At 39.7% G+C, this 27,522-nt stretch overlaps 1 protein-coding gene across 4 annotated transcripts in view; it reads right to left on the reverse strand.

Annotated features, from left to right (window-relative positions):
- Nucleotides 1-27,522, reverse strand: part of lyst (lysosomal trafficking regulator) — a 59,949-nt gene that overhangs the window by 23,465 nt on the left and 8,962 nt on the right. For all 4 annotated transcript variants that reach the window (XM_022685227.2, XM_007238535.4, XM_015602803.3 and 1 more), the window contains exons 3-26: nt 27,194-27,285; nt 23,391-23,592; nt 22,785-22,875; nt 18,539-20,642; nt 16,753-17,725; nt 16,237-16,398; nt 15,269-15,425; nt 11,672-11,898; nt 11,519-11,585; nt 11,122-11,231; nt 10,194-10,569; nt 9,415-9,571; nt 9,069-9,242; nt 8,130-8,293; nt 6,632-6,822; nt 5,660-5,908; nt 4,702-4,875; nt 3,796-3,945; nt 3,136-3,273; nt 2,586-2,784; nt 2,064-2,192; nt 1,349-1,967; nt 574-754; nt 45-214 (exon numbers count right to left, since the gene is read on the reverse strand). In XM_022685227.2, coding sequence (XP_022540948.2) covers nt 45-214; nt 574-754; nt 1,349-1,967; nt 2,064-2,192; nt 2,586-2,784; nt 3,136-3,273; nt 3,796-3,945; nt 4,702-4,875; nt 5,660-5,908; nt 6,632-6,822; nt 8,130-8,293; nt 9,069-9,242; nt 9,415-9,571; nt 10,194-10,569; nt 11,122-11,231; nt 11,519-11,585; nt 11,672-11,898; nt 15,269-15,425; nt 16,237-16,398; nt 16,753-17,725; nt 18,539-20,642; nt 22,785-22,875; nt 23,391-23,592; nt 27,194-27,285 — 7,256 coding nt within the window. The remainder of the gene's footprint in view (nt 1-44; nt 215-573; nt 755-1,348; nt 1,968-2,063; nt 2,193-2,585; nt 2,785-3,135; nt 3,274-3,795; nt 3,946-4,701; nt 4,876-5,659; nt 5,909-6,631; nt 6,823-8,129; nt 8,294-9,068; nt 9,243-9,414; nt 9,572-10,193; nt 10,570-11,121; nt 11,232-11,518; nt 11,586-11,671; nt 11,899-15,268; nt 15,426-16,236; nt 16,399-16,752; nt 17,726-18,538; nt 20,643-22,784; nt 22,876-23,390; nt 23,593-27,193; nt 27,286-27,522) is intronic.

Raw genomic sequence — 27,522 nt, forward strand, 5'->3', positions numbered from 1 at the left:
AATGTAAGAAAATCTGTAAATATAAATAAAGTCTGTATACTTACTCCTCCTCCAGGCTGACCGGTCGGCCAAACAGCATCTCGAGGAAACACTCAAGCACGGCCCGAGTGCCCTGATGCAGGTACAGCTGATTGGCCAGCAGAGAAAATCCGTGATTTCTCAAGAATTTCTCTTTCTGTTCCTTCTGCGCTCGGCTGAAGTACGCATCCAGCAGCTGTGGAGCGTACAGGAACATATAAAAAATAAAAATATTAATACAATATCATTATTTTGACAGTCTCAAAATATTTGATGCGACAGATAAATGAAATGGCATTGAGAGATATTTCTAATGAGTTATCTGATCTCTTCAAAGAAAAGATTAAAATAAAAATATCAGTATGTGGTTCATTCTAGAACTGTCTTCTTGATAAACCTTTTTTCTCTGCTATTTTTCCAAAGATTAATACTTACTGAATCAGTTTTGAATAACAAGACAATTACAGTAAACGTTTCACTGACAATGCTAGATATGTATTTTAGGCATCATTTATATGCAAAATTAACAAAATTGTTATTATCCAATCTCCGCACCTTTATGACCCCCTGTTGTATAAGGGGTGAGGAGTGGTTGACCAGAACAATTAAAGCCTCTGGCTGGATCAGTTTATCCATCACTTCCTCCAGCATGAGGTCTGGAAGCAGGAGCAGGACGCCCCTCAGCAGCTCATACAGCCCACAGCAGATCAGCACCAGGCAGTCCTCGGTACCTGACCTGAGAACCAGAGAAAATAATAATAATAATAATAATAATAATAATATAGCGCTGTAAAACACTAACAGACAGAAAACATTAACAATAGACAATTAACAGAATCACCTGCCTGTTTTTTTTACCAATCCTTCTGTACAACATAAGTTCAGAAGAAATACACACTTTACATTGTTAATACTGTGGGTGTTGCTGTAAAATGGTTTCTTTTGTTGTTTCCTGCTTAATTTTGTAGATGTGGGTTAAAAAAAATAAAAAAATTAATGGTTACATAATTTAAACATATTTAACAATTACACATATATCTTAGGAATACACATATTTTTATATACACAAACACAGTAGTGTGGAGAGGTTTTAGGCACCAAAGCACAATAATATAGTACTTATATAGTAATTACATATTACAACGTATACAAAATCACATACACAGTTATTTATTTTTTATTATTTCTTCCTCATGGATATAAGCATAATTTTATATTATATTGTGTCCTTGCATACTCAGTTATCTAATGCATTAAACTGTTCTCGTTGCTTGACTACCAATGCATTACAATGCAATTTAATGAACAGAAGTGTTAAAGCACCTCCTACCTGTCACTGGTGGAATCAGCCTTGCTGTGTGCCCGGTCATAGCCTGGTGAGTAGGTGTAGCTCTCCCAGTCATCTGATGGAGCGGCACGGTCAGTCACGCTGGGCCAGCGGGCGATGGCCAGTGAGCCGTTCTGGGCAGGGAACGCCAGGCCCAGGCTGGCCAGGTCGCTCTGGCTCCTCTGAAAGGACTGGATTCCTTTAAGGCTGTCGGGTCGCCGTGGTGCTTCATCTCCAGCCAAATGTATGCGTTCCTCCGACTCGGTGATGGCACTGCCCTCTGCTGAGCTGTCCGCTGGAGCGTCTGGTTCCTCCTCCAAGCTGATGGATGGGGTACGAGGGGCGTCCTCCACCCGGTCCACGTCCTCAGCCTCGCAGATGGTCTTGGCTGACTCGCAGCTGCTGAGGAGGTGCTCATCTTCACCCCTCTTCAGTGTCTCTGTGCTGCCCAGAACCTGCTGGGTAGCCAGGGACACGTCCTCATCGGGCTCGGGCCGGCCAGCTGAGCCGCTGCGAACCGGACGGGCAGCGAGGGCAGGGGAGGAGTAAGGGGAAGGGGTGGAGCTGGGAGGAGGTACAGAGAGCTCATCACCTGCATGATCTGGAGAAGGAGGCTGGTGTCCTGTGGGACAGAAATATTTTTTTAGTTTACAAATACAACATTAGCATAAAAAGCAAACTTTATATCTTCGGAATAGAACTGCAGCGACCGCAGTACCTTCAGGTCGTATTTCAGCGAAGGGCGTCGGGGAGAGAGAGAGCACTGAGCTGCAGGCAGACTTTCCCCCACTGCTGGAGTTACGCAGGTACATCATGGACTGGACCTTCTCCTGGTAGAGTTTTCCATCTGAGACGTAAAAAAAACCCCCATGAGTTACAACAGAAAATAGATATAAAAATGACATTTAACCGTTTATTTTAATATAAGAATCTGCCCATCTATCTGTCTTTCTATACACCTGTTTGAATATATATCAATCCACCTATGCATCTTTCTATATTTCCATCTACTGTATCTATCCATCTATCATCTATCCATCTATCTATGTATCTATCTACGCATCTATATACCCATCTATCCATCTTTGCATTCATCCATGTATGCAACCATCCATTCACCTATGTATCCATCTATCCACCTACCTATGCATTTATCCACCTATCCATACATCTGTCTACCTATTCATTATATATGTCTATTTCCCTATCTATATGGAGTACTGGTGAGGTGGTGACCCACCGATGTGCAGGGAGAAGTAGAAGCTGGAGGGAGTGTGGCAGACGTATGTGTTTGTGGGCGGATGTACAGCCAGCAGGAAGTTGTAGAGCAGTCGCAGCAGATCCAGGTCAGGGGGTGAGCCCAACACTTCCTGGATGATTTTGACAAATGAAAGGCAAACTTCCTGAGGAATGGAAGTGAGATGCTCATCACGATTCTCCTGTGGGAGGGATGAAGGACAGAGGTGAAGAAGTGAAGAATAATAACAGGAGCAGTTTTCTACTGTACTCAACATTCTCTCTCCATTTATTTCAGCAATACGAGATATTTGGGTCTGAAAAAGGCACATATTACAAAAAATGCAATTAAACAAACACTGTAAAAATAACAAAATTGTATTTCTTTTTAATAAAGTAGTTCACAGCTGAAGAACAAAATTTAGTTCCAGATTTCACCTGGAACCTTCTAATCACTTTGCTACAGCAAACTTAATTTGTAATTTCTATTAAAACCTAAGAATAATTCAACAAATAAAAAAAAGAGAGAACATTTCAGGTGGGCAGATTCTTACCTGCAGGACCTGGCAGGAGAGCAGGAAGCGATGCACGACCTGAGCTTTAAGGAGCTGCCGGATGTTGAAGGTTTGCTGTGGATGGTGCACTCTGATTAGGATCTCCAGAGCAGCCAGTAAGGTCTCCCAGACTCCACTCTGCCAGAAAACAGCATTATGTGTCAACAGTATGTGCTGAAAGAATGAGGTCAGCTGACTACCTGAATATACTGAATATAGACCAGGTTATTCAATCAATGGATTTTTTTTTCTTTCCTGATGGTACGGCCATATTCCAAAATGACAATGTCACGATTTATGGGCCTGGAATTGTGAAAGAGTTCAGGGTTCAGGGAGCATAAGATCAGCATTTATCATTTTCACACATGGATTGAGAGAGAGTTCACCACAGAATCCAGACCTTAACCTCATTGAGAATCTGTGGGATGTGCTGGATGGAAAAGAGCTGCTTTGAGCAGCTGTCAGACTCTACCATCATTAATGCTGCTGCAAGATCTTGGTGACAAATTAATGCAGCACTGGATTGAAATAAATCTTGTGACGTTGCAGAAGCTTATTGAAACAATACCACAGTGAATGCAACTAAATACTTGTGTGCAAGTGTTTTTTTGCAAGGCAAAATAGAATTAAGAAAAAATATTTTGATGTAATGATGCATACCTGAGCTTTAGCCCAGATCTTCCAGTCCAGCAGAATTTCAGAGAGGAGTCTGAGATCCTGCACCACAGCAGAAGATTCAGTATCCAGATGCCACTGGCCGTCCTCACCCACGGTCAGCACTGAGCCACTGCAGCAGCCATCCAGCAGAGTCTGCACAGACAAACAGTGATATCATTAGGGATTAAGGATATTCATTGACTTAAAATGAGAAACTGTAGCATCTGCAGTATCTCAATATATTTAAAAAAATAGCTTTGACTTTAAACATTAAATTGAAGGGTACATTAAGTATTTTTATTGTCACACACAAAAAAAAAACTGCAAAATGCAAACTTATCTTACCACAAAGTCTCATTTTAAACATTTGACAAAGATGCATACTAAAATAAAATTAATAAATAATAATAAAACATTTTACAGGATTAATATAACAATTTTGACTCATCAGTTTCTCAACAAACTATAAAAAGTGTGTGTACATCAGTGAGACAGTGAGGCACAACCCAACTTTAAAACTTATTTTAGCATGATTAAAAATATTTTTGCAATTTAATCAATCTAAACTTATTATCTACATAATGTAAATTTATATCATCAGCTGAAAGCAGAATAGAAACGGACAGCTTTAATTTATTGGCTTTTAAAAAGCAAAATACAAGATCCACATACAGCCAATAGCCAATCAGCTCTCAAATGCTCTAATTTAACTGTTTTATTATAAATTCAGTCTGACATAACAGGCTTCATTTCCTCTGCCCAGCTGAATCTCAGCACAGCGTTAAGGTCTAAGTTTGTTTTATACTGACTGTAAAACTGCCTGCAGTAACACAGTGATCCAGCAGGCTGCGCCGTTTAATGTATTATAATAAAATAATAAATAAAAGAAAAAATAACACTCTTGCTCACCTTTAGGATATGATATCCCACAATGCACTTGGTCTTAATGAGGACTTGGTGGATCATAGAGTAGCCATGGTAGCATTCCATTTCATGAGTGCGATGCTGATTGTGCTTCACCAGAGACAGCAGAACCCGCAGAGCTAGAGCCTGAGTCCGCTCGCACTCACTCAGCTCCACCACCTGAGAGAGAGACGGAGGAGAAACGGTAAGAGAAAAACTCGAATTTTGTACAGGTACCATCAATTATAATGTAGACAGGGATTTAAGTTTTTTATAATACCACTTAGAGACTAAATTAAAAACAGTTCCACAATGAAAAAACTAATTTCAGCAAAAATTCCTGGTCTGGGTGAATGCTAAATGCTGTGCTACAACAAGAGTTCCTGGGCAAGACTCCTAACACTCCACTGGTCCATCTTTGTTATAGAAATAACACTGTAAGTCGCTGTGGATATGAGCGTCAGCTAAGTAGCATAGGAGTAACGTAATATAATGTAATCTTGTGCTTACCTTGTATTTATTTACAGTCATCAAATCATGAGAAATCATGAGAGAGTGTGTGTTTATTTGTTCAATTAAAGTAGATATACTGAAGGTAAAATATTATTAATTTTAACCTCCACTTAGGTAAAAGATATTTTAATTTAAAGTGTAGTGGAGTTAAAAGAAATAGTAAAAAGAAAAAAACTTCAATAAAATATAGATACATTAAAAACCTCCTAAAGTACAAAAAACAATTTATTGCATTTATTTTATTCCTGTACAATACGGATGGAAATGCAATGAACATGATAACGTTTAAATCTAGTTAATACAGCCTGTATTGTGTTAATTAAGTTACACGGTAGAAACTCCTATCCTAAGACTGAAGTGCCTTTCAACTTCAGAACATTTGGCCTGCATTCAAATGTTAATCATAAGCAAAGCCACGTTGATTAGTTTTTAATTAATTAATTTTTTTTACCCGAGCGAAGAGGAAGACGAAGGCGCCCGTGCCGCCGATCTTATGCAGGCTGCTGTGGAGGCCGCAGGGCTGGGAGGCCTGCAGGGTCCTGAGAGAGGAGGGTTCCAGCACTGAGCTCTGGACGTCTTTAGCACTGAAAGGCCTCTGAGACACTACTGGAGACTTGGCCTGACCCTTCAGACGGATGACCGGCTCGTAGATGGTGTAGACGGACGGACAACTAGGAGAATAGACCACCGCCAGACTCTCCTGAGCAAGGGAGACAAAAGGAAGATTATTATAAGCAACATTTATAGAATATTATAGGAATATAGAACAATAAATATATTACATCTGTTTATAGATGGCAATATAGATGTTAATATAGATGCCTTATCTGTACTGTAACATCAATTATAATGTATATATTAAAGGATTTTTTTTTAAAGACCAGCTCCACACCAAAAAAAAAAAACACACAACAACAATTTTAAGTTTAAAGATTTTACAGACTGTTAAACAAGTAATCTAAATTGCATATCGTCGCTGTCTAATAAGTGTGTAAAGTGTATCTTTAAAACACAACATTCTTGTAAAAAATTATCATTTCAAGTTTTGGATAATTTTTATTAGTCAATTCATCAAGAATCTTTTTACACAGTATAAGGGACAGTTTTGTCTGTTCAAATTATGCAGCAATTTGAGCTGATTGAGATACTTCTTTTTCACTGGACAGCAAAGAGATAAATTTGGAAAATCAAACAAAAAAAAGTTTTGTTTTTTTTTTCATTTAGAAGACTTTTGGAAAATGGATTTTACACATTTTAATATTCTGTCATTTTTTTACCCATCATAAGAAAAACATAAATTCAATTGGACCATTCAAAATCTGCTGTTTTAATGAGGTGTAGTTGACAAATATGTTCTAACTAGAGTAATAAACAAACACTGGACAAATCCTAAAAGGCAATTTTTCGGTGGTTCCAGACTTACAGTAAGAGGCGATGTGTCTACTTCAGTACTCCTCATTAGCAGCTCCCGTATCTGCTCACACTGGAGACCCTCCTGAGTGACGTACTTGGACAGTGTCCCACTGGGCGTGCCGTACTTGCAGGGCATGATAGAAGAGAGGTCAGGTCCACTGGCGTACAGGTAAAAGGCCTCCTCAGTGTTTATTCTGGATCCTAAAACAGCACAAAAAATATTTATTATAGGGGAGAATAAAGACTGAATACAAAGGTAACTTTTACTCAGAATTTATACATTCGATTATGTGTTGTAACTATTAAGGTTTCAATAAAATTGGCTAATAAAACAAACAACAAACAAAAAGCAATATATTACTTTGCATATATATTCGCAATACATTGAAAAGTAACCCCAAATGGTTAAACACTTTAAACGCAAAATAAATATTTTAAGTAGCTACAGCACCCACAGAACAGAAAGGGTCAAGAGCCTTGTTCAAGAGTATAACAGGAGCAACTTAGCAAAGACTGCCCCACATTATTACATTATATTGTAGGCAAAGTGAACCTTAGCCTGTGTTATATTTGATTCAACTCTTTTTTATTAAGTAGACAAACATCCTAATCCTACTGTACATCTGTCATTAATAAAATTGCTTACATCTAAATCCAGATCTAAATTAAAAGGGAACTTTGCACAAGATACTAAATTTAGAAATGAGGGTAAGCAAGTGGACAGCAAGTGGATATGCACCACAAAAGCTAAAACTGAAACAAGTGATAAAAGAATGCAGGAAGATATTAAGTGTCCAGCCAGAATCGCAACATCTCCAGGGTTAGGAAAGTCCAGACTGAGGCCATTCATGAGCGATTATCCGCAATAGGGCCGTCATTCTTTTAAACAGCATTCCCACAGAGGAGGGAATGTGAAGAACACACAAACGCACACACACACACACAAACACACACACACCAGCTCCAACAGAATCCGACTCCACCAAGTCAACAACCAACAACAAAACAAAACAAACAGATAAGCCACACGACCAACCAACATCACGATTTTAGTTTCCATATAAACTGGATTATGTAAAAATAAAAAATAAAAAATAAAGAAAACCTCGAGTACCTCGAAAGCTACATCAAAAACAAACCCCACTCAACAATTAACCATTAACACAGGGGGTGTATCGTACGCAATAATATCGGAAACATTTTTGCATATCGTGATCGAAATTATAACCTGAAATATAATGCCATATCACTCACCCAAATATGATCCAGAAATAATCATTTAACTTCAGTACCTGACCATAGCAATGTCTTGGCCATGCTTGTGGCTGACCGTAATCAAATCCTCACAGCCATTTTCCAACAACTATGTGTGTAAATACTTTCTTGAAAAGTAAAGGCTTTGCCTGCTGGAAGTTAAGCAAACTACACATTAAGATCCTTTACTTTTAAAGATGATTTAGGCGAGCAGGTGTTCTCACACTCACTTCTGGACTCAGATAAAGTCCTACCATTAAACAGAAGCAAGGTGCCCATGTCCAGTCGAGGGGTCACGGGCCGGGGCAGCTCTTCTGAGGAGGATAGACAGTGGCCCAGCATGCAGAAGGTCTTGTTACTCTCAGAAGACAGACTGGACTTCCTGGGGAGGGTGTAGTCTAGCGAGACCTCACATTTCCTGTTGGAGACACAGATGGAGTTTACTGTAGCCTACTGCAGTTTTCTGCTGCAAATATTAGCTTAATTCATTTAACATGTACTGCTAGCATGTACTCAACATGCACAGACAGGCAGATGGCAAATTGTTCAACATAAAACATAACACTGCACCAATGTGCTACTGCACTACGCTTCAAAATTAAACTTTCTAAATTCCAAACCTAAAAAATTCACAAAGTATTTAAATGATGAATACTGAAGAAACGCATGTTTAAAAAGTGAACAATTAATTATATATTTCAGAATTTCATGGAACATCATGTAATCACAATAATAAAACTCCACAGAAGACTTTTAATTCAAACAGCCTTATATCTCTGAGCACCCCATGTAATATTATGACAGTATTATATTACATAAAGCCTACGAAAACACAGAAAGTTACAGTAGGTCACAGAAGAGTGAATTTACTGATGCTAAGGCTAAGTTAGCTCAGGTAAAAATACCATCCTAGCCCTGTACAGCCTTTATCTGCCAACTGTAACTAATTAAATTGATAGTTAGTGTGATAAGTAATGGTAAATGCTTTATTCTGTTTCATTCAGGTAAGTAGGGAGGGGTGTGATCCTGCCGTTGCTCAAAAAGTCCAACAGGAAGTTTTTACTACACTGTCCATACATTTTGAGAAGACCATCAGCTTTTGCAGTGATACTACTCTACATGCCAATAACAGCATTTATCTTAACATTTCAAATCCCCAGACTATCCAATAATGCACGCAATAGCTGACTTACTTGATGCCACACACCCAGAGTACCAGCCGGCCATGGACGTTCTTCTTGCCCTCAGGTTGCTGTGTGTAGGTAAGAGCCAAGTGCTGCCATCTGCCTGCAGTCAGCACTCCCTCACCAGATTCAGTCTGAGCCAGCAGACCAGCCTTCATCTCATCATTGGGATCGATGCAGATCCTGCAGCCACAAAGCCAGAGTTACTCCAGTACTACTCTACTAATACTTATTTCAATTCACACATCACTCGTATTTAGAAATTAATGTAAAATAAATATAAATGAACCATGCTACAGCCAAAACTTTACTGGAAAAGTTCACAGGATAGTATGACTGTGGTATGTAGACCTACCTGAAGGTGCAGGTTCCCGTAGAGATGTCTGCCCAGACCTGCAGCATCAGGGCTTTAGAGCCCATGGAGAGCACATGCAGCAGACCTTTATCTCCCTGCTGTTCCACCGGCTGAGCAGCTCCACGCTGGACCCCTTCAACTCGGATCACCTCCTCATCTAAAAAAAAAAAATTTAAGAACAAATAAAAGAAAGAAAGAAAGAAAGAAATAATAAATTCAGATTTTTTTTGACAATCATCTCAGAAAATAGAGCGGTATGATGGTGTGACATTATTTCACAATTAACCACAATTAACAAAGCAACAACCAAATAATACAACTAAACAGAATTGTAAATATGATGGGTCACAGACTAATACACATGCACCTGATAGCTGCTATGGGATTCAAACTGTGATTTAATTTATGGAAACTGTGGATTTTAGCTGTTTTTTGGGCTGAAATTGATTTGTCTTGCTGTTTGCATATAATTTCTTTATGTTATAATTGACCTGTGTTATAAAGCCTGGAATAGCCAGTTATGCTAGCAGCTAGGCTAAAGCTGCAATGCTAACAGACATAGTGCTTGCAGCCAGTTTACGCAGGCTTGCGATTCTAAAGGTTTTTCTGAGCTGGATTACTCTCTGATTGTTGTTAACCATCATGTTGATGGTCCTTATGTTCATTTAGGTTCAGATAGAAGTTCTGCTTCTCTCCGCTCCTTTCTCTGCTGTGTGTGTTTTGAGTGTGATCCCTGTCTCACAATACTAAAACAAGCGATTGCCTGAGGCCGGTCTTACCTCCGTGTGATTGTCCCTCCTCATCCTCGTTCTTCACAGCCCTTATCCAGAGTGAGGCGCTGAAGCCACTGGCCATGTGTGGCCAGCAGTTCTGTCCTACCAAGGGAAGGTGGAGAGGAGCGATATGCCAGGGGGAGGCACGCAGGCCAGGGTGCCCCGGCCGAACATCACCCTCCCCTCGGCCTGGAGACTGCTTGCCCCTCCACAGCATGCCCACCCCTGCTCTGGCTCCGGCCGCCCCGTTGGTCCTCAGGCCCATGGAGGAGCTGGTGTTCGGGGCACTGATGCTCAGAGGCATGGGGAAGGATAGATGGTGCAGGGGCTCTGTTTCTGCATTAGCCTCCACCATCTGAAGAATCCCATCCAACAAGATCTCCTACAGATAAATGTAAAAGAACGAGAAGTGGGTAAATCTTTATAGAAATTTATTTGCCAGAAATATACTAAGAATGATATTTAAATATTATACTATTGTTATTTAGAAAAACAAATATAAAGACTAATACACTGGCATTGCAAATGTCATAGGAGAGAAATCTGTAATGATCATGAAGCGTTATCTCAGGCCTACACGAGTTGTGAGGTCTTATCTTGACCTGAGTGATTATGAATACTGGTCAGTGTGCTCATGGCAAGGCCAAGTGAATTACAGGAGTTAAGAGTGTGATCTGATTATGGTGCAGATAGATGGGAGATCATGGCTTGTGGCCTGTATATACATACCTGCATTACAACAGCATTAAAAAACAGAATTTATAACAGTACCATGAGTTAGCAATGTTGGACAATACCTTTAACACAAAACTGCTGCACAATATTACAACCCTTCTGTTTATGTTAAAATGTGTATAGCTTGCTATAAACAATTGCCAATACTAAAACAATGTTTACTCTCATTTGGCCAAAATGCAAACTCTGTGGCACTTACAGTGGGAGGATTTTTGTCCAGGAAGAGGCCGATCAGTAAAGCCAGCTCCTCTGCTGTTATCCTTTTGCTCACCATCGCAACCAGCAGCTCCACCAGGACAGCTTGGCAATCTACAGAGAAGAACACAGCTTTACATCTACAGTATCAACCTACTTAATCAGTACTTGTAAAGACACAATCCAGCTAAACTTTCTGTAAAAAAGTCTAATCACTGTACATATTAATTTATTAGACGATCTTTAACCATATAAATCAAAGAAAAAAATATAATTCAATGTGTGTTATGCACATTGCAAGATTACTGACCAGTCCCAGACAAATATTCTCCTAGATATATTTTCTATCTCACCCAAGTTTATTAGATTAAACAGTATCAGTAAAATGTTGGAATGCTTACCTTTATAGGAAGGATCTGATTGGCTGAGAATGCTCTGAAAGCCAGTCAGAATGCATTTCACACCTCCCTACACACAAACAAGTAGAGCATTTTTAACAGGGTTCTGTTGATCTTAAACATGGTGTTTAGGATAAATGGCAGTAAGAGTCAGACCTGTTGGTACATCATTGTTGCGTTGGAATGGTGCCCTCGCACAGCTTCCAGCAGGCTGTGGAGTACATGGCCCAGCACATCCAGGTCTGGTGAACTGCTGGCCAGAAGCTGGAGCTCCATGAGGCAGATCTCTGGGAAGAGCAGCAGGCCTTGGCCAGGGCCCGGGGCCACACCGGTGGGCCCAAATGTACATTCTCCCAGTGAGGCCGACACCTCCACCTTCACACCTGGACCAGAAACCATCATTATTTAAGATTCTGATGTTGCTTCAAAGCAGCTTTATAAAAATATGTTAGTAGAAAAAAAAGTAAAATAAAACATAAAACACACAGTCTCCAGCTAGTGTCCTCAGAGCCTCAGAGCTGGAGGAGGAAGCACTAGGGGGAACCAAGACACACAGACTCATCCTTCCTTGATCTACTTATAAATTAATGATAGCGTCCTTACACAGCCACACAGATCTAATATGTTCATGTGTACTGATATGACTGCAAATGGTGGTGATAACAATTAAGGAAGCAAATACGATGACGACAACAACAAAATAGCTAGTTAAAGTCCAAGACGATATTGGAAAAAATATTGGGTTCTTGAGACAACATCAGCTCTTCTTCCATGTTTCTCTGGAACTACGCTGCGCTAAAAACACGTATGAGGCAAACATCTGCTCTCTGATTGGACAGATGCTTTGTGTGGGACAAATTAATTTCCATCTGTTTAAGTTCACTTCAGCTCAACGTTTCATCGCATTGCATCCACTGGACTCGACGTACCGGACCAATGATGCATTGTGTGACTACTATTAAAAATAAATGAGATACATCGCTGTGCATTGACACGTCAGAGCAGTGTAAATGGAGCATTATCCATCATAATCTACATTGTTGAGAAACACTGAGAGGAACTATGGAAGGAGATTCTCTAAACATGTAAAATATTCCAAAAAAGGAAATGGCAGAGCTTGCTTCCCTTGGAACAGTGTGTAAATCTAGCTATCATAAAAACACTCTAAAAGATCAATTCCTGATTTTGTATATGGTTAAAACAACACAAACATCTACACTCAACAACTATCAACATGTCTTCTATAAATACTCATACTTTTGGCAAATAAAGGTATGTCCAACTATTAAAACGTAAGCAGAGTAGGAGGGTATCTGCTGACTAATCTTAAATATAAAAATAAGTAAATAAATAATCAACAGATTAGTTAACAGAAAATGTTTGTGGTCAGTTTCACACCGACAACCGCAAACAGTTCTACACTTAGCTACGCTAAACCACACAAACAGTGCTCTGCTTTAAATTCACTATACAGCGGTCTGAGAGCAGCTGAGCGTAGTGATGTGAGGGGTGTACGTGTGCTGCCAGGTTGTGTGTGGATGTGTTAAAACAGTAGTCACAAGACCAGGCTCATAAGGCTGCAGACTACAGTGCTCTTACATCATAGCCCAGAGGAACAATGACCGCATTCTCCAGCTCAGAGAGGATTCGGCCTCCATGTGACCGCAGATCAGGATCACACACGGCCCGAGCCTCCTCCCGCTCGGCCATAATTCATACCGGAGATCAGGTGAACAGACGAACTAACAGAAAATATCCTACTGACTGTCCAACTTCAAAAAACCTTCGAAGAGCATTCTACAGCGCATCTTACATGTTACAGAAAATTTTATTAAACAGTATTTAAAACAACATATTTTGTTCATCAGGAGGAGTATACTGGTTACACATCACTAAAATGCCACTTGTACAAGACTAAAAATACAACCTGGGACTTTTTACATGAAACGAACAGTCACAACAACAGATTACAATCAGAAAGGCTAGGTGGCTCTGTGAATATTAATATTTATTTTACTTTTTTTAAAGACAGTTTTAACCCCGGTGATTTCCTGGTACTCTGGCTTTATTTTCCAGCATGTGAAGTCATGTCAATCTTTTAAAGAAAAAAAATAATCCGATTAGCCTGATGTAATTCCTTCTATTTGCAACATATTTCTTTCAATCTGATGCTTAAAAACATTTTATTTAAAACCAACAGAACCACGGCAGGTAGTTACATCCTTAACAGCACAATTCTGGATGATTAATCCGTTGACAGAAACTTAACTGAAGAAACTGCCTACACTCCGGGTGCATTTATAAATCAGACTAAAACAGATGAAGGTCCAACAAACTAAAATTAATGACCACATGATGTCTATTTAAATCTAGTCTGAGTCTTAATGTTAATTTAATATATTAATATTATAGTATAAATGTTAATTAAAAATGTATATTTTTGATTTTTTGTCTATTTTTAAAAATAAGATGTATTGGTAACACTTCCTACAAATCAGGTGTTCCTAATGTATTATAAATACATTTATAATGCATTATAAAGAATACATGATGCCTAAAAATGACCATCGTTAACTTGCACAATTCCTCAACAATAAGTACTTATTGTGACATACATAACACACTATAAAACACAAGTTTGTGACTTTATAGGGTTTGTGACACTTTTTCACTTTTTGGATACAGTTTCTGGATTCAGTGCTCACCTCATATAAACTGTGATCATAAGACATGAGGAAAAATAGATTTCCCAATAGAATCCCAAAAAAGCCCATTAAAAGAGAAGCAACCACATTTCAGCACAGAATCTTATACGACAAACTGAGCAACAACAGGAACCAACACAACCATGTGTGACAACTTTGGATAAAACACATTATGCAATAATTACAGCTTAAAATAAAGTTTCTATAATTATTTCTATAACTATAACTACAGTAGCACTGCAATGATAAGTCGTCATAATCAACAATGTCAAGAGATGGTATGTATGGGAGGGGCTTCTCACAACCTGACTGACCCAGATATTCCAAAAAAGGGAAGAGTGGAGCTTGCTTATCTTGGTCATTGCTTGCTGATTATGTATACATAGTATTATAATCAGATTTTTATACATATACATATCAATCTATTTAATACTACAACTCATCACATTTTTTGGATTTTCAGCTTAAAACATTCTAAATTAATAATTTCCAACAAGATGTTTCCTTAACTCAGCACATTAAACAACTCTAACTTAAAAAGCATTAAAACTATCCTGAGATATTATAATACAGTAAAAAAGCTCTAGTCTGCCAGAACAAAGCATACTCATGAATTATTACTTTCTAACCCCCAAAACTACAGGAAATATGCCGGCATTTAAAGAATTTAAATCATAATATTAATGATTGATGATTAAGCATAGAATATTGTGTTGATACATTTTTTTGTTTTAGTTTTAATGAATACATTTTTATATAAAAATAAATTGATGTATTCACCTCATAGATTCTTTTAATGTCTTTTGAAATTTTGACATATTTGAGTATTCCAGGATCTACTGACAAGGATTTTAGGTGAATAGGACATCTAACTATCGAAACAATCAGAGATGAAGGAAAATACAGAAACAGTCATTGACTAATCGACTATTCACTAAAATAATCAACAGATTCATCTGCTATTAACATAATTATTAGTTGCAGTTAGGTAACTAATGTAGGTAGTACTATTAAACAGTAACTATCATTGTGTATGTAGGTGTATTACCTTTTTCGGGCTGGGCAGAATCCTCAGGGTTACTCTCACTATCAGCTTCGTATCCTTCCTCCTCTCCTGGCGACTGAACTCCACACACCTGAACCTCATCCGCCTCCTCAGACAGGTCCCCTGCTGCAGCCGGCGGCTCAAAGCTCCCTGTACACTTCTGCAAAAACACAAAGCTCCCTTTTACCAAAATATCTCCGGATAAACACAAAAATATTTCCCCCAAAAAAAAAAAAAAAAGAGAGAAACAGATCCAGTACTTGGTATTTCAAATACAAAACAAATACTAAGCTACAAAAATATCTTACTTTTAAAGAAAACAACAGTAAATCAAATCAGAGTGAAGAATAATCCACAACACTACGGCTATTTAAGAGAAGGTGAAAGTTTTCATAATCTGAGTAAAATGAGGAGAAATAAATAATTAAAACATTCAGGTCACAGGACCCATCAGCTGACCAGTACGGCATAAAGGCGGCCCCAAGGCCCCAGAGGAACTTTCCACCTCCCCCGTTCTTTTACCCCAACTCCCTCTCTCCCTCCTCCTCTCTCCCACTTTATCTCTTTCTCTCTTTCAGGAAAAAATAAAAATAAGCATTCAGAGACATACTGAGTAGGGCCTTCCACATTTACTATTCTCTCCAACAATGTATTCCAATAAATGAGGTCACGTTCTGACCATTTTATACCATTTTTTCAGTTAACATTCACATATTGGAATTGGAAAAGAAATGTTAAAATATCCTAAATAAACATTTTTTACGTGAACAAAGCAAAGAAACCATCTCCAAACTCTAAAAATGAATGATTTCTACTGTTTACAAGAATTACCCAACAGCACAAAATAAATCCAGAACTTAAGGCTGAAGGCAGATTCTCATGATGTGACAATAAAAGAATAAACCAAAATTTCTACCATAACAATATCTTTTAAAAAAATTAAAAACAAACAAACAAAAAAAAACACTGACCCTCTCAGCCTTCTCCTCAGTGGAAACCGGAGTGCTGCACACCTCGGCCCGAGCGACCCGCAACAGAGAATCAAACAGAGGAACCGCCAGGTCAGAGTTCACCACAGCAGAACGGGACAGCTGATCCTTCACCTCACTCAGAGTGTCCTCCACTGACTGAAGCTACAGACAGAAAAAGAGAGAGAGAGAGAGAGAGGGAGAGAGAGGGAGAGAGAGAGAGAGAGAGAGAGAGTGTGATTGAGAGGACATGAGACAGAGTGAGTAAGAGAGCGACAGAGAGAGAGAGAATGAGTGAGAAAGACAGAAAAAGAGAGTGAGTGCACAAGAGACAGAGAGAGTGTGTGAGAGAAAGAGAGAAAGAGGCAGAAAGACAGAGAAAGAGAGACAGAGAAAGAAGGCAAGTGAGTGAATGTGTGAGTGATTAAGAATTAATAGAGAGAATAAATGAAACGTACAGAAAGATGTTGCGAACACAAGCCTGGGTTTATATTTGATATAAAATAATGTATTGATTACCTGGAATGAGAGATCTGGCTCGAGTTTCTGTAGGGCTGAATTAGCACTGTGGAGGCAGATAGCCAGAAGGGCTTCCAGGAGCCGAATGCTCTGTAGTGGCCACTCCTGTTCCAGCTTGTATGCGGGGTCCTTGCTCTTCCCCTCCAGACTAAAACTGAATGAATTGCTGAGGTCCAGCTGGTGGGTCTCACGTGACCCCAGTGCTTCTGTCTGCAACGACGTCACAGCTGGAGAGTCCGAATGAGACGGGCTAGCTTTGCCCTTCCCGTCTCTCTTTTTCTTAGCTTTACCATCTTTGGTTTTGGAGGTAAGTTTCTGGATGACCATAGTCATGAGCCGGCAACAGACATCCAAGCCGCCCAGCCTGAAGAACTGTCTCTGGAACACAGGACTGGCCAGGTAGATCCAGCGACATACAGACCAAACATCCGCTGCCCGTCTCACCTGCTCCTTAGAGGGCAGTGCCACGCTGTCCGGGGACAGGCAGGGCAAACGTCCACCCAGGGGCTCGCTGGCTGTACTGTCATATCCAGATGTATCCTCAGAGTCGTTTGCGGAGTCCCTGTCAGAGTCAGCTTCCTTGCTAACGCAGAGAAACGCCACGCACAGGAAAAGATTAATGGTGTTCAAATGCGCTTCTCCATGACTGCGTCCCATCCCGCCACTCATCCCACTTTTGCCCCGGCTGTGGGGACATGCATCTTTTAGGCCCTCGTAGAATTTGCTGAGGCTCTGCGGACCATCGCCCGTCCCGCGAGAACCCAAGTCCTCTGCAAGGCCGAGAACAGCCTCTCTCTCTTGGTCTTCAGCTCTCCCCAGCTCCTGAAGAACAATGTTCGCCTGCTGATCACAGCCACTTAAGATCAAAGTCTCGAACACCTTCAGTGCCCACGGTCGAGTGCAGTCCAGATAGATCAACTCTGTGATCTGGTTCAGGCCATTACAGCTTAAGAACAGGTCCTGTACCACTGTGCTGGGGTAACAAAAGAAGATAACCAATAAGAACACACAGGTAACAAATCAATATACACATACAAAATAAGCTACTGGGTATGGGTGTGTGATATCTAGATATCGTCTACAATAATCTCTTAATAATCTCTTAACCTTTTTCCTTAACTCAGCACATTAAACAACTCTAACTTAAAAAGCATTAAAACTATCCTGAGATATTATAATACAGTAAAAAAGCTCTAGTCTGCCAGAACAAAGCATACTCATGAATTATTACTTTCTAACCCCCAAAACTACAGGAAATATGCCGGCATTTAAAGAATTTAAATCATAATATTAATGATTAATAAATACATTTTTTTGTTTTAGTTTTAATGAATATATTTTTATATAAAAATAAATTGATGTATTCACCTCATAGATTCTTTTAATTTACAAGTAAATGTCCATTTTTACAATCTTAAGAAAACCTGGTATGCCAAATGGTTTACACATAAATGCACGGGTGATTTTAATGTTTTTTAGGAAGAATATAAAAATTTACAATCATATTTTTGAATAATGCAAAATATAATTTATTACCATTACCATTAAAATTACAGAAATAATCAAGATTTCTTTTTTGTCAAGGCTGAGATGAAATGAAGCTACTACTTTCCAGTTTAACCCATGAACTGCTGTGAGAGAGTCAGCGAATATTGGTGACTATTTAAAAAAGAAAAAAATGTTTTAAATGCTACTTATAATTAGTACAATAAAATAAAAATAGTCCAGCACGTCTAACTACACTAATGTTAGCTGACTGACTGGCTAAGAACGAATAAGATCTTACCTTAACCTGAGTAAGGCAGGTAGCGTCTGAAGATAAACGAGCAGCACCTCGACTGGGAAGCACTGAGTGTGGTAACTGCAGGCCTGGGAACATGTACTGGACACACCAAGTTGCTGGGCATGGTGGGCTAGTTCTACACCCCTCTGAAGTACAGGATTAAAAATGTGAGTGTACAGTTGCCACTGGATCACTGGATTGCCCCGCAAGGTCAGCTGGCACACATGACTGGCAATCTGTTGACTCAACTGCCAGTCTTCACCAAATACTATTTCCTGGTAAGCTTTTAATGCATCCCATTTCCAGAGCATGTCTTCAGACCCTGTACTTGGCAGGACACCTTGAGAGTAGTAGGAGGGGTAAGGGGAGGTGGATGAGGTGCTCTCTTTTCCTGACACACAGCCCTGCAATGTCTCTTCAATGCCAGGTATCTGGCTGCTGTCCAGGGTGCAGATGTTGCATGACGCAAGCTTGGCCTTCTCCGAGTGCTGCCCACCTCCAAGCTGCTCCAGCACTAGCCTGCTAAGCACATTCAGCACATGGGTCTGATAGTTTCGCAGTCCCGGGGCCTGGAACGCTCGAAGTAGAGGACCAACAACCGAGTGTGGATCCATGCAGCAACAAATTCCCACAGCCTGCACACCAGCAAGCATCTGCAGAACTGCGGGACCTGAGGGCGACAGGCGTTGGAGGAGGCGCAGGCACTGGTGCGAACAGGCTGCCAGGCAGCAGCAGCGTTCAGGGTAGCAGACTTGGACGTTGCTGCCTTCCGTTTCCTCCTCAAAAGGGTTGCGTCTGGTTGCCTGCTTGAAGGCAGAGACTGGCAGTCCTGAGAGGTCACGATGATGATGAAGGAAATGGGAGTACTCGCAGCGCCGGTGACGACGGCGTGCACACACAGACTGGTGTAACTGCTCCGATTTGGCCTTCTTCACCGCACTGATTATCTTTAGCACACCTGCAATGAGGCCACGCAAGCGCTCTGAGGCTTCATCCCCAATTTCAGAGTCCCGTGCACCACCTAGCACTTCAAGATGAAGGCAAGTACTTTCAAACAGCTCAAGACCACGGTGCTGCACAAACTCATGAATCAGGTCAAGAACTTGACTGAAGAAGAAAGGATTCGGAACAGAGGCTTGCAAGCAGCTAAGCAAAAGCTGAAGGACCCCCTCAAGGAGTTCTGGCAGAAGCAGGGCCCGGTGACGGTACTTAGAGAAGCTAAAGTCCTCTTGCACCTCCTGCAGGGTCTTTTTGGGTCGGGGAGCAAAGGGGTCAGGCTGTCTTTCCAGACAGGTACGGATCTTTAAAGAAACCCGAAGAAGGTCAGTCAGGCTTCGGCGTAGGTTATCTGGTAGTGCCTCGCTCTGACCCACATCCACGGACATCAAGTGCAGAATAGTACGCAACAGCATCCGTTGTACAAGGGCAATCGGTTCCTCTGTCCAGCCTCCAGCCAGTTCATCCACCCCTCCACCGCCGCTTCCAGGTCCACAGCAGTCACCAAACTCTGTAAGGATTTCCGTAAGCGTGGGAACAACACTACCTGCCAGGCCTGGGCTGTGATTGATGGTCATATCAAATTTGCAAACCTTTTCCAACAGAGAAAGTAAAACATGGCAAAGGTCAAAGGGGGAATTTTCCATACGGTTTAAAATAGAAAGGGCTGTGGGGTCAGTTAGTGTTTCATTATCGACTGGAAGGGATCCAAAGAGCCTCAAATGAGGCTGAGATCTTTCTAGAGTGCTCATAGTGTCCGTACTAGGATACTGCAACGGTGGCTGCTGCTGCTGCTCTGGAATAACAGACCGGTGGTGCTGGCAGCTAACGCGAAACGATGAACCATGGGACCTACGATGTCTCGTTCCTGTCCCTGCAGCCTTATCATCTGAATTAGCTTCAGAGTCTGAAGTGGAAAGATGAGACTTGCACGCATCCCTCACGGAATACCGCTGAGCAGTCCTACGTGAATGCCGTGACTTTAAACTCCCAGATGAATGCCTTCCGGAGTTATGAGCATCAGAACCAGCCTTTTCCTTTCCCACCTTGAGAGTTCCGGCTTTTTCCTCTCGGCTCAGGTACACGTCCAGGAGTGACGGCAGGGTGAAATCTAATAGGATCAGAAAGCAAAGCATTGCTGAAATATTTTGTGTTTCACTGACAGAATCAGGCTAAAAGGCATTCTGATATTTTAACAGTACCATTCAAAGGTTTTGTTATTTATTTATTATTATTTATTTATTTTGTAAATTAATATTAAAGTTATTAAAACTGCAAAGAAATACATGTAGAAGAATTTATTAAAGCTCAATATAAGCTCAAATTGGGCAAACAGTTAGTGTGCCTTAGCGTGACCAGAATCGTGATCTAGGACAGGGAATGTTTCTCCAACAGTATTAGACAGTTCCAACAGGAGCTCCAGAGGTGCTGAGCACTCGAGCACTGCTTTTTTTTTTTATTCTGTGCTCAAATTCATCCAGAACCGGCTCAGTTGGGTGATTATGGAGGACTAAAACTTTAACACTGTTTATTACATAATATTCCTTCAAAGTTCTAAATTTTTTTATAAAATCTTCAAGTAGAAAATTGTGAAAATTGTAAATCATAATGAAGTCTTGTACATGTCCCACTGACTTAAAAGAATCCCTCCAAGTTTGATTAAACAACAACCTGTCTGATCCGGTTTAATCTGGTTATGAGAAAGCAGGCCATAAGCAGCTGAAAAAACTGCACAAATATGGGAACTAATAAGGAAACAATGTGAGAAGAGCATGCTAGGACAGATTAACATACTAGCACCAAATTCCACAGTTCAACAGAAACATCACCATCCTGTACTTTACACAGTTTACACAACTGCATCCTGAAGTCTTATTTACATGAGATTTGGATGCAGACTGCTATTAAACAATTCATGAAGAGCACTGTCTTCAGATACATTTCAGAGGTGTAGAGTGTCCCGCCTCCACACGGATTAAAATTCCAAAATGATATTGAATACTGATATCATTTTTTAATGAAGACAAACTGAATCGGTCAAGTTTAAAACATGAACCATAACCAAAGGAATTAAACTGTACAATTATTATTATTTTTTTTTTTACCAATGCTTTTTTTTTTACCAATGCTTATGTAATGTGTTGTGAGTAGAGGTGTTGAAATTCACTCTCAAAAAAATAAATAAATAAATAAATAAATGTTACTGTACTGTTACATTATGACTCATGCAATAAATCAAACCATAAATATATTAACTAAGTTCATAGCACACCAAGCATTTACCTTTTTGGTCTAAAATCAACTGGTAATGCTTCAAAGTGAGAGGTAGCTGAAGAGCTGATAAATTAGACAGAAATTAAACATCTATTTATGCAAAATAATTGATTAAAGAATAAAATTTTTATTTTACTATAATAAACATAACTAATTAGGTGTAACACAGAACTGACATCATTACATCCGCAAAAAAAAAAAAAACTCACTTAATTCGGCAGGGTAATATAGTACACAAATTTAAATCTCAGGTGTTGGTATGTAAGCAATTCTCAATTTTTTTATGGTAGGTTCTTACATAAAGGTTTTTATGTAAGAACTACACAAAAAATGTAAGTCAGTTTTTTTTCCGATTTTTTCAGACTGTTAATGTTTTAGTAAGAAAAATAGTAACAAATAGCACCATTTAGAGATATTAATAATGCAAACCTATTTCCTTAACACATTGCAAAAATAACCTTCATTTATTTAAATAAAGGAAAGGTGTAATCGTGTAAACGTGTGCAATCAGTGAGACTATTGCTGAATGTTCAAATGTTCAGCTTCATTTGCCACTGAGGGTTAATCTTTATAATACACTAATGACTACAAATTAAATTCATTTTTGTCTTTCTGTAGTTATTTGGGGTTTAAAATAGCAGTCTGCGCCAGGAAATGAATCACATTGACAACATACAACATGTCTATTAAAATAAATATATAAAAATAAGAATAAAAAAAAATATATAATTTGGTACAAATGATAGCTCTAGGTTGCGTATATCAATCGCTTGATAGCAGTTGATTAAATCATAAGTTCAAAGAGCAGTGAATACTTTATGATCCTTATCCTCTCCAATGGCTTTGAGTGTGGTCCCAATACAGATCTGATATTTCACTTTGACTTCCTCCTGCCAGTTTACTACACATCTTTACCATTTTCATAATCTTCGCTTTTTCGTTGCAGCTCAATATGCAGATATCATGGACTGACACTGACCTGGGGCTCTCTCTTCCTGAACGGGAATCTTCCAGACGAGTGGCAGCAGAGATAACAGGAGTGTGAGCAGCTCTTCCCGGCATGTCAGCTCCTACACATGAATCATAAGAAACAGAAAGGAAAATATGAAAAATATTATTTCCACGCTGAAAACGTATCACACCGTGTTTAAAAAATAACAAATAATAACGCAACACTTTCTTGTTTGCTAATCTGAGTGTGTCTTTAAAGGCAGTGCAGTGTGTGTGAGTGAAGCGTGGTCCTAAATACTGGCTCCACCCTGAAGCTTCTGAGGAGAACATTCTTCACAGGGAGGAGGGAAAGTGCACCAGCATGTGTGAATTAAAAGTAAATACAGTGGGCTTGTGGTCCCACTACCATGTGACTTCAGGTGAACTACCATTAAACTAAGCTCATCACTACTACAATCACACTTCTACAAACATGTCACGATCAGCAGACACAGGGGCTCCTCTGCTTGTGCGTACAATGTAATTTAAAAGCGTCCTTGGGTTTCCAGAAAGATGCTTTATAAGTGTAATTCATTATAGACGATATTAGCATCACTTTAAACAATCATATAAGGCAACCTTGACTATAACTGACCTGATCGATGACAGAATCCAGGGTGCTTAACAGAAGAAAGCCACGGCCTCTGACCAGGTACTCTCCCAGCGCCACCATGTGACTCTCCTCCTCTTCTTCCTCCCTCTGGGCCTCGGCCTGCTGAGCCACAGCACTACAGAGCTGGTGTACATCTGTCAGGAACTCCCTTGCCAGAGTGTTACTGGCGCCGCTCATGTCTGAGCTAGAGGGGGAGAGACAAACAGAGAAACACACCGATAAACAGAGGAACACCGAAGAAATATTTTATTATATGCTAAGTTACCCTGACATAAGCACACCACACCTGTAGCTGGTTTGAACCGATCTCTAATTTCCCCCTCACTCAATAAACTGTTGAACGCTATCAGAGATACGGGATCAGACATGGAGGCCTGCGTGAGCCCTGTTTGATGACTGAAGTGGTGAGAATCTGGCTGTTATGCAATAGGATTACATTCACAGAGAACAGAAGACCCTGTCCTGCACTGGTCACCTGACACGCTGTCTGACTGAGAGACTTACTGTATCACATCAGCCTGTTATTCCATCCTCCGGATCGGGCTGCCTACAGAATTTCAAACCTACCACTATCTACTGTCCCAAGGACAAAGGTAGAACAAATTGGTACAGTGACACACACTCAAAAACACACTACAAACACACATGGCAAGTGCTGTGAAACCTGCAGACCTGCAGATCACTTAGCATACACAAATTATAGGAAAGGAATGCTAAGCTTAAATGAAAGAAGCTATATACACACTAACTGTCCAAATATTTTTGTCACCCTCTCTAAAGAACAAATCATATAATTTAGTACAAAAGCATCAATTTCTAACATAGATATGCAAATATTGGGTATATTATATATATTATTTTTTTTGCATTTTACCTTTTTTTTTTACATTCTGAAAGTCCAAGTGCCCAAAAAGAAGTGTTATTAAACTGCAAACTAACCAGACCATGGAGCAGTTGATCCAGACAGAGAGCGCCTCTCTTATGGTCAGACTAAATTTTAGAGCTTTGGTCCGGACTGTGGTCACAGCACCTTTCACATCTGAATAAGACCTTAGGTATAAAAGGAGTGTGGGTGCTCAGATCAGTCCTGACCAATCAATCAATCTCCTGTATTCTCAGTCAGATATCCTGATTTTTTATCATAATATCCTGATTTTTAAATCTTTTTATCCTACAGTGTTACGCTGTAAGAAAGTGCTAGTCTAACCAGCCAGTTTAGAGTGCCCACATGTTAATAACCCCCAACTGACCCCCAACATTCCTACTTTTGGGCATGCAGTATACCCATTAGGTGGGGGTTAAACAGTCATAAAAGGAATAAAATAGAGCTTAAAGAAATGCTAAAGGAATACATATTCCACTTTAATATAGAACACAGTACTGTATGAATCAATACACACATAAAACAAAATCAAATTTAACTTTTAAATAGTCCACACTAAGCAAATGAATAACTGGATTATCTGTTAAATTCTGGATTATGTAGCACAGCAAGACTCTCAATGCTCACCCAACTACCAACTCCACACTCCAACCCAACCACTAAAGACACGCCTCTCCCTCTGTTCATCATTAAAATAACAATCCACCTACCTCCTACCACCATGCTGCAAAGCTAAAATCCACCCTACTGGTCCAGTGGTGAGCGGTTTGAACACACTGCGGAGGATTCATTCATTGCCAGAGCAGGGCAGTCAAGGCTAAGCTGCGTCCAAACACATCCACGCTCCAGTAGTGACTGAATTTTCTGTCCTGCACTTCAAATTCCATTAAATCGGAATTTCAAATGGATGCTTTCCAAATTTTGAGTTGATCAGTGCATCACATGAAAGCATGTGATGTCACATGGCACCGGGACTGACTGGAGAGCTCAAGTCACCAGAGGCTCGAGAACTTTGTAGTAACTTCATAGTAACTCGGCAGGAGAAGATAATACAAATTACTCACTACCAACGCATGCTTACGGACTGTTTGCTGCTATTGCTTATACACACACAGTATGTCTGTGCTGTATAGTGCGTTTAAAATTAGATGTGAAATTCTTTATCTTGATATAAATCAGACTAAAGAACTGTTATTCAGACAGTGCAGAAATATTGCTTAACCAGAGTAAAAAAAAGCAGAAATTAAGAGGACATTGTTGCTCAATGACCTTCCACATAATGAGTTCATCACATGGCCGTGTACACATTTACTAAAAGTAAAAGTAAAGGGTCGTGACCCCATGCGACACCCCTGTCTACGAGTTCCAGTCTCCGTAAAAGAACAGATTAGGCTCGGCCTAATTCGATTTAAAACCTGTGGCATTCTAAAAACCTCGCTGATTCGCCGACTCACACGATCAGCATCCACCTCTTTGCTTGTCCAGCTCAAAGGTAAACTGAGATACAGGGATGCATCTAAAACAAAAACTTAATCTGAAATCAAAAGCAAACAAAATGAAAAATTATTGAACATGCAGGTTTTGCAAGTTTTTCCAGCTTTTTCACCACTGCATTAATGAACCAATCCTAAAAGTATTTCAGTATTGATTTACAAAGAACACCTACAAAAAAAAAACAATGCCATTTAAACATATGTTTTAAGCACTGAAGGTTTAACATCCCAGATAGTTGTGACTCAGCTTTAAAAAATGCCATTGTTCCATATAAATAATTCAGCCTATTTATTATTCATCACTTACTGTTTTGCCCACATCAGTCGAACAATTTCAGTTGCAGAATATTTGATGCATGGCTGCTGAGATAATAAAGATAAAGATAATAAAGACAACTTTCTAATGAAGACAGAGCATTAACAACGATAATTCTACACTGTAAATATGTGGCTCACTTTAAGATGCTGTTTTGTAAAAAGAAAGCGAAAGAACGTTCATCGGGTAGAGAGATAACATCTCTATGTCACAGAAAAATGCTGTGGAAACAGTCAGTAAACAGGCTTATTTACTACAGAGTACAAAATAGTGCTGCTTAACTTCAGCAAACTTAAAATTATATCTACTCTCAAAGTAAATAAAGCAAAAGTTAGGGCCCTACAAACTGTATCTTGTAGCACTGTACTTTCTCTGTTTGCACTGTATTTTTAGCACTGTACACTTTTTTGTTTGCACTGTATATTGTAGCACTGTACTCTCTCGAATTGCACTGCATTTTGTAGCACTGTACTCTCTCTGATTGCACTGTATTTTGTAGAACTGTATGCTTTCTTTTTGCACTGCATTTTGTAGTACTGTACACTTTCTTTTTGCACTGTATTCTGCAGACTGAGTTGTGTAATTATGTGGCTGCTTGTGCGAACACAGTCTAGGCTTTAGTGTGGTCACATAGAATCAGCAAAACTAGGTTTGTGAACAGGAACAAGGTGGTGAGATGTTTACAGTGTTCATTTACACAGGAAGTGACTGACTGTCTGTTTGCTTTAAGTGTGAAAAGCATACAGCGAGCAGTTTGCATTATTCATATCACCTACAGAAAAGAGAGATTAAAATCTGAAAGCAGACTACTGGTATTAAATTATTAAAACTGTTCCATGCTATGCATGACATAGAGACTCTTTAACAGAAAATGTCTAAAAGCAACCACAACTTCTGGATATGTCACTGTAAGGGTTTAAGCAGGTATCACTTCTTCCTGAACAATCATCAAGACCATGTAATAAATGCAGAAGCACTCATATACAGGTGTGAGTATTTACTCATATCTGGTGTGATGTAAGCAGCTCTGCTAATCATACCTCTGTAAATACAGGGCACAAAAATCTTAACCAAACTCGAAAAAGGCACATACCAGAACTTGAGGGCATCCTTTACCCCTGGATCATTGAGGTGTTGCACACAGTGGAACCGACACAGGAAGCTTTCCAAATACTGCAGACTGACCTGAGAGTGAGAGAGAGAGAGAGAGAGAGAAAGAAAGAAAGAAAGGAAGAAAGAAAGAGTGTGTGAAAGAGAAAAAGAAAGAGACAGAGATATTTTAAGACATAAATGTGATCTGTACATTTGCATAGCTTAGGCAGAGAAATCATTCTAAGCTTGTCCAATACATACCACACACACACAACGCAAATTGTGTACTAATTTTTCGAAAACAAGCATCGATTTAAACTATAAGTTTAC

Source organism: Astyanax mexicanus, chromosome 7 (assembly GCF_023375975.1).
Source record: "Astyanax mexicanus isolate ESR-SI-001 chromosome 7, AstMex3_surface, whole genome shotgun sequence".
NCBI classification, from domain to species: Eukaryota; Metazoa; Chordata; class Actinopteri; order Characiformes; family Acestrorhamphidae; genus Astyanax; species Astyanax mexicanus.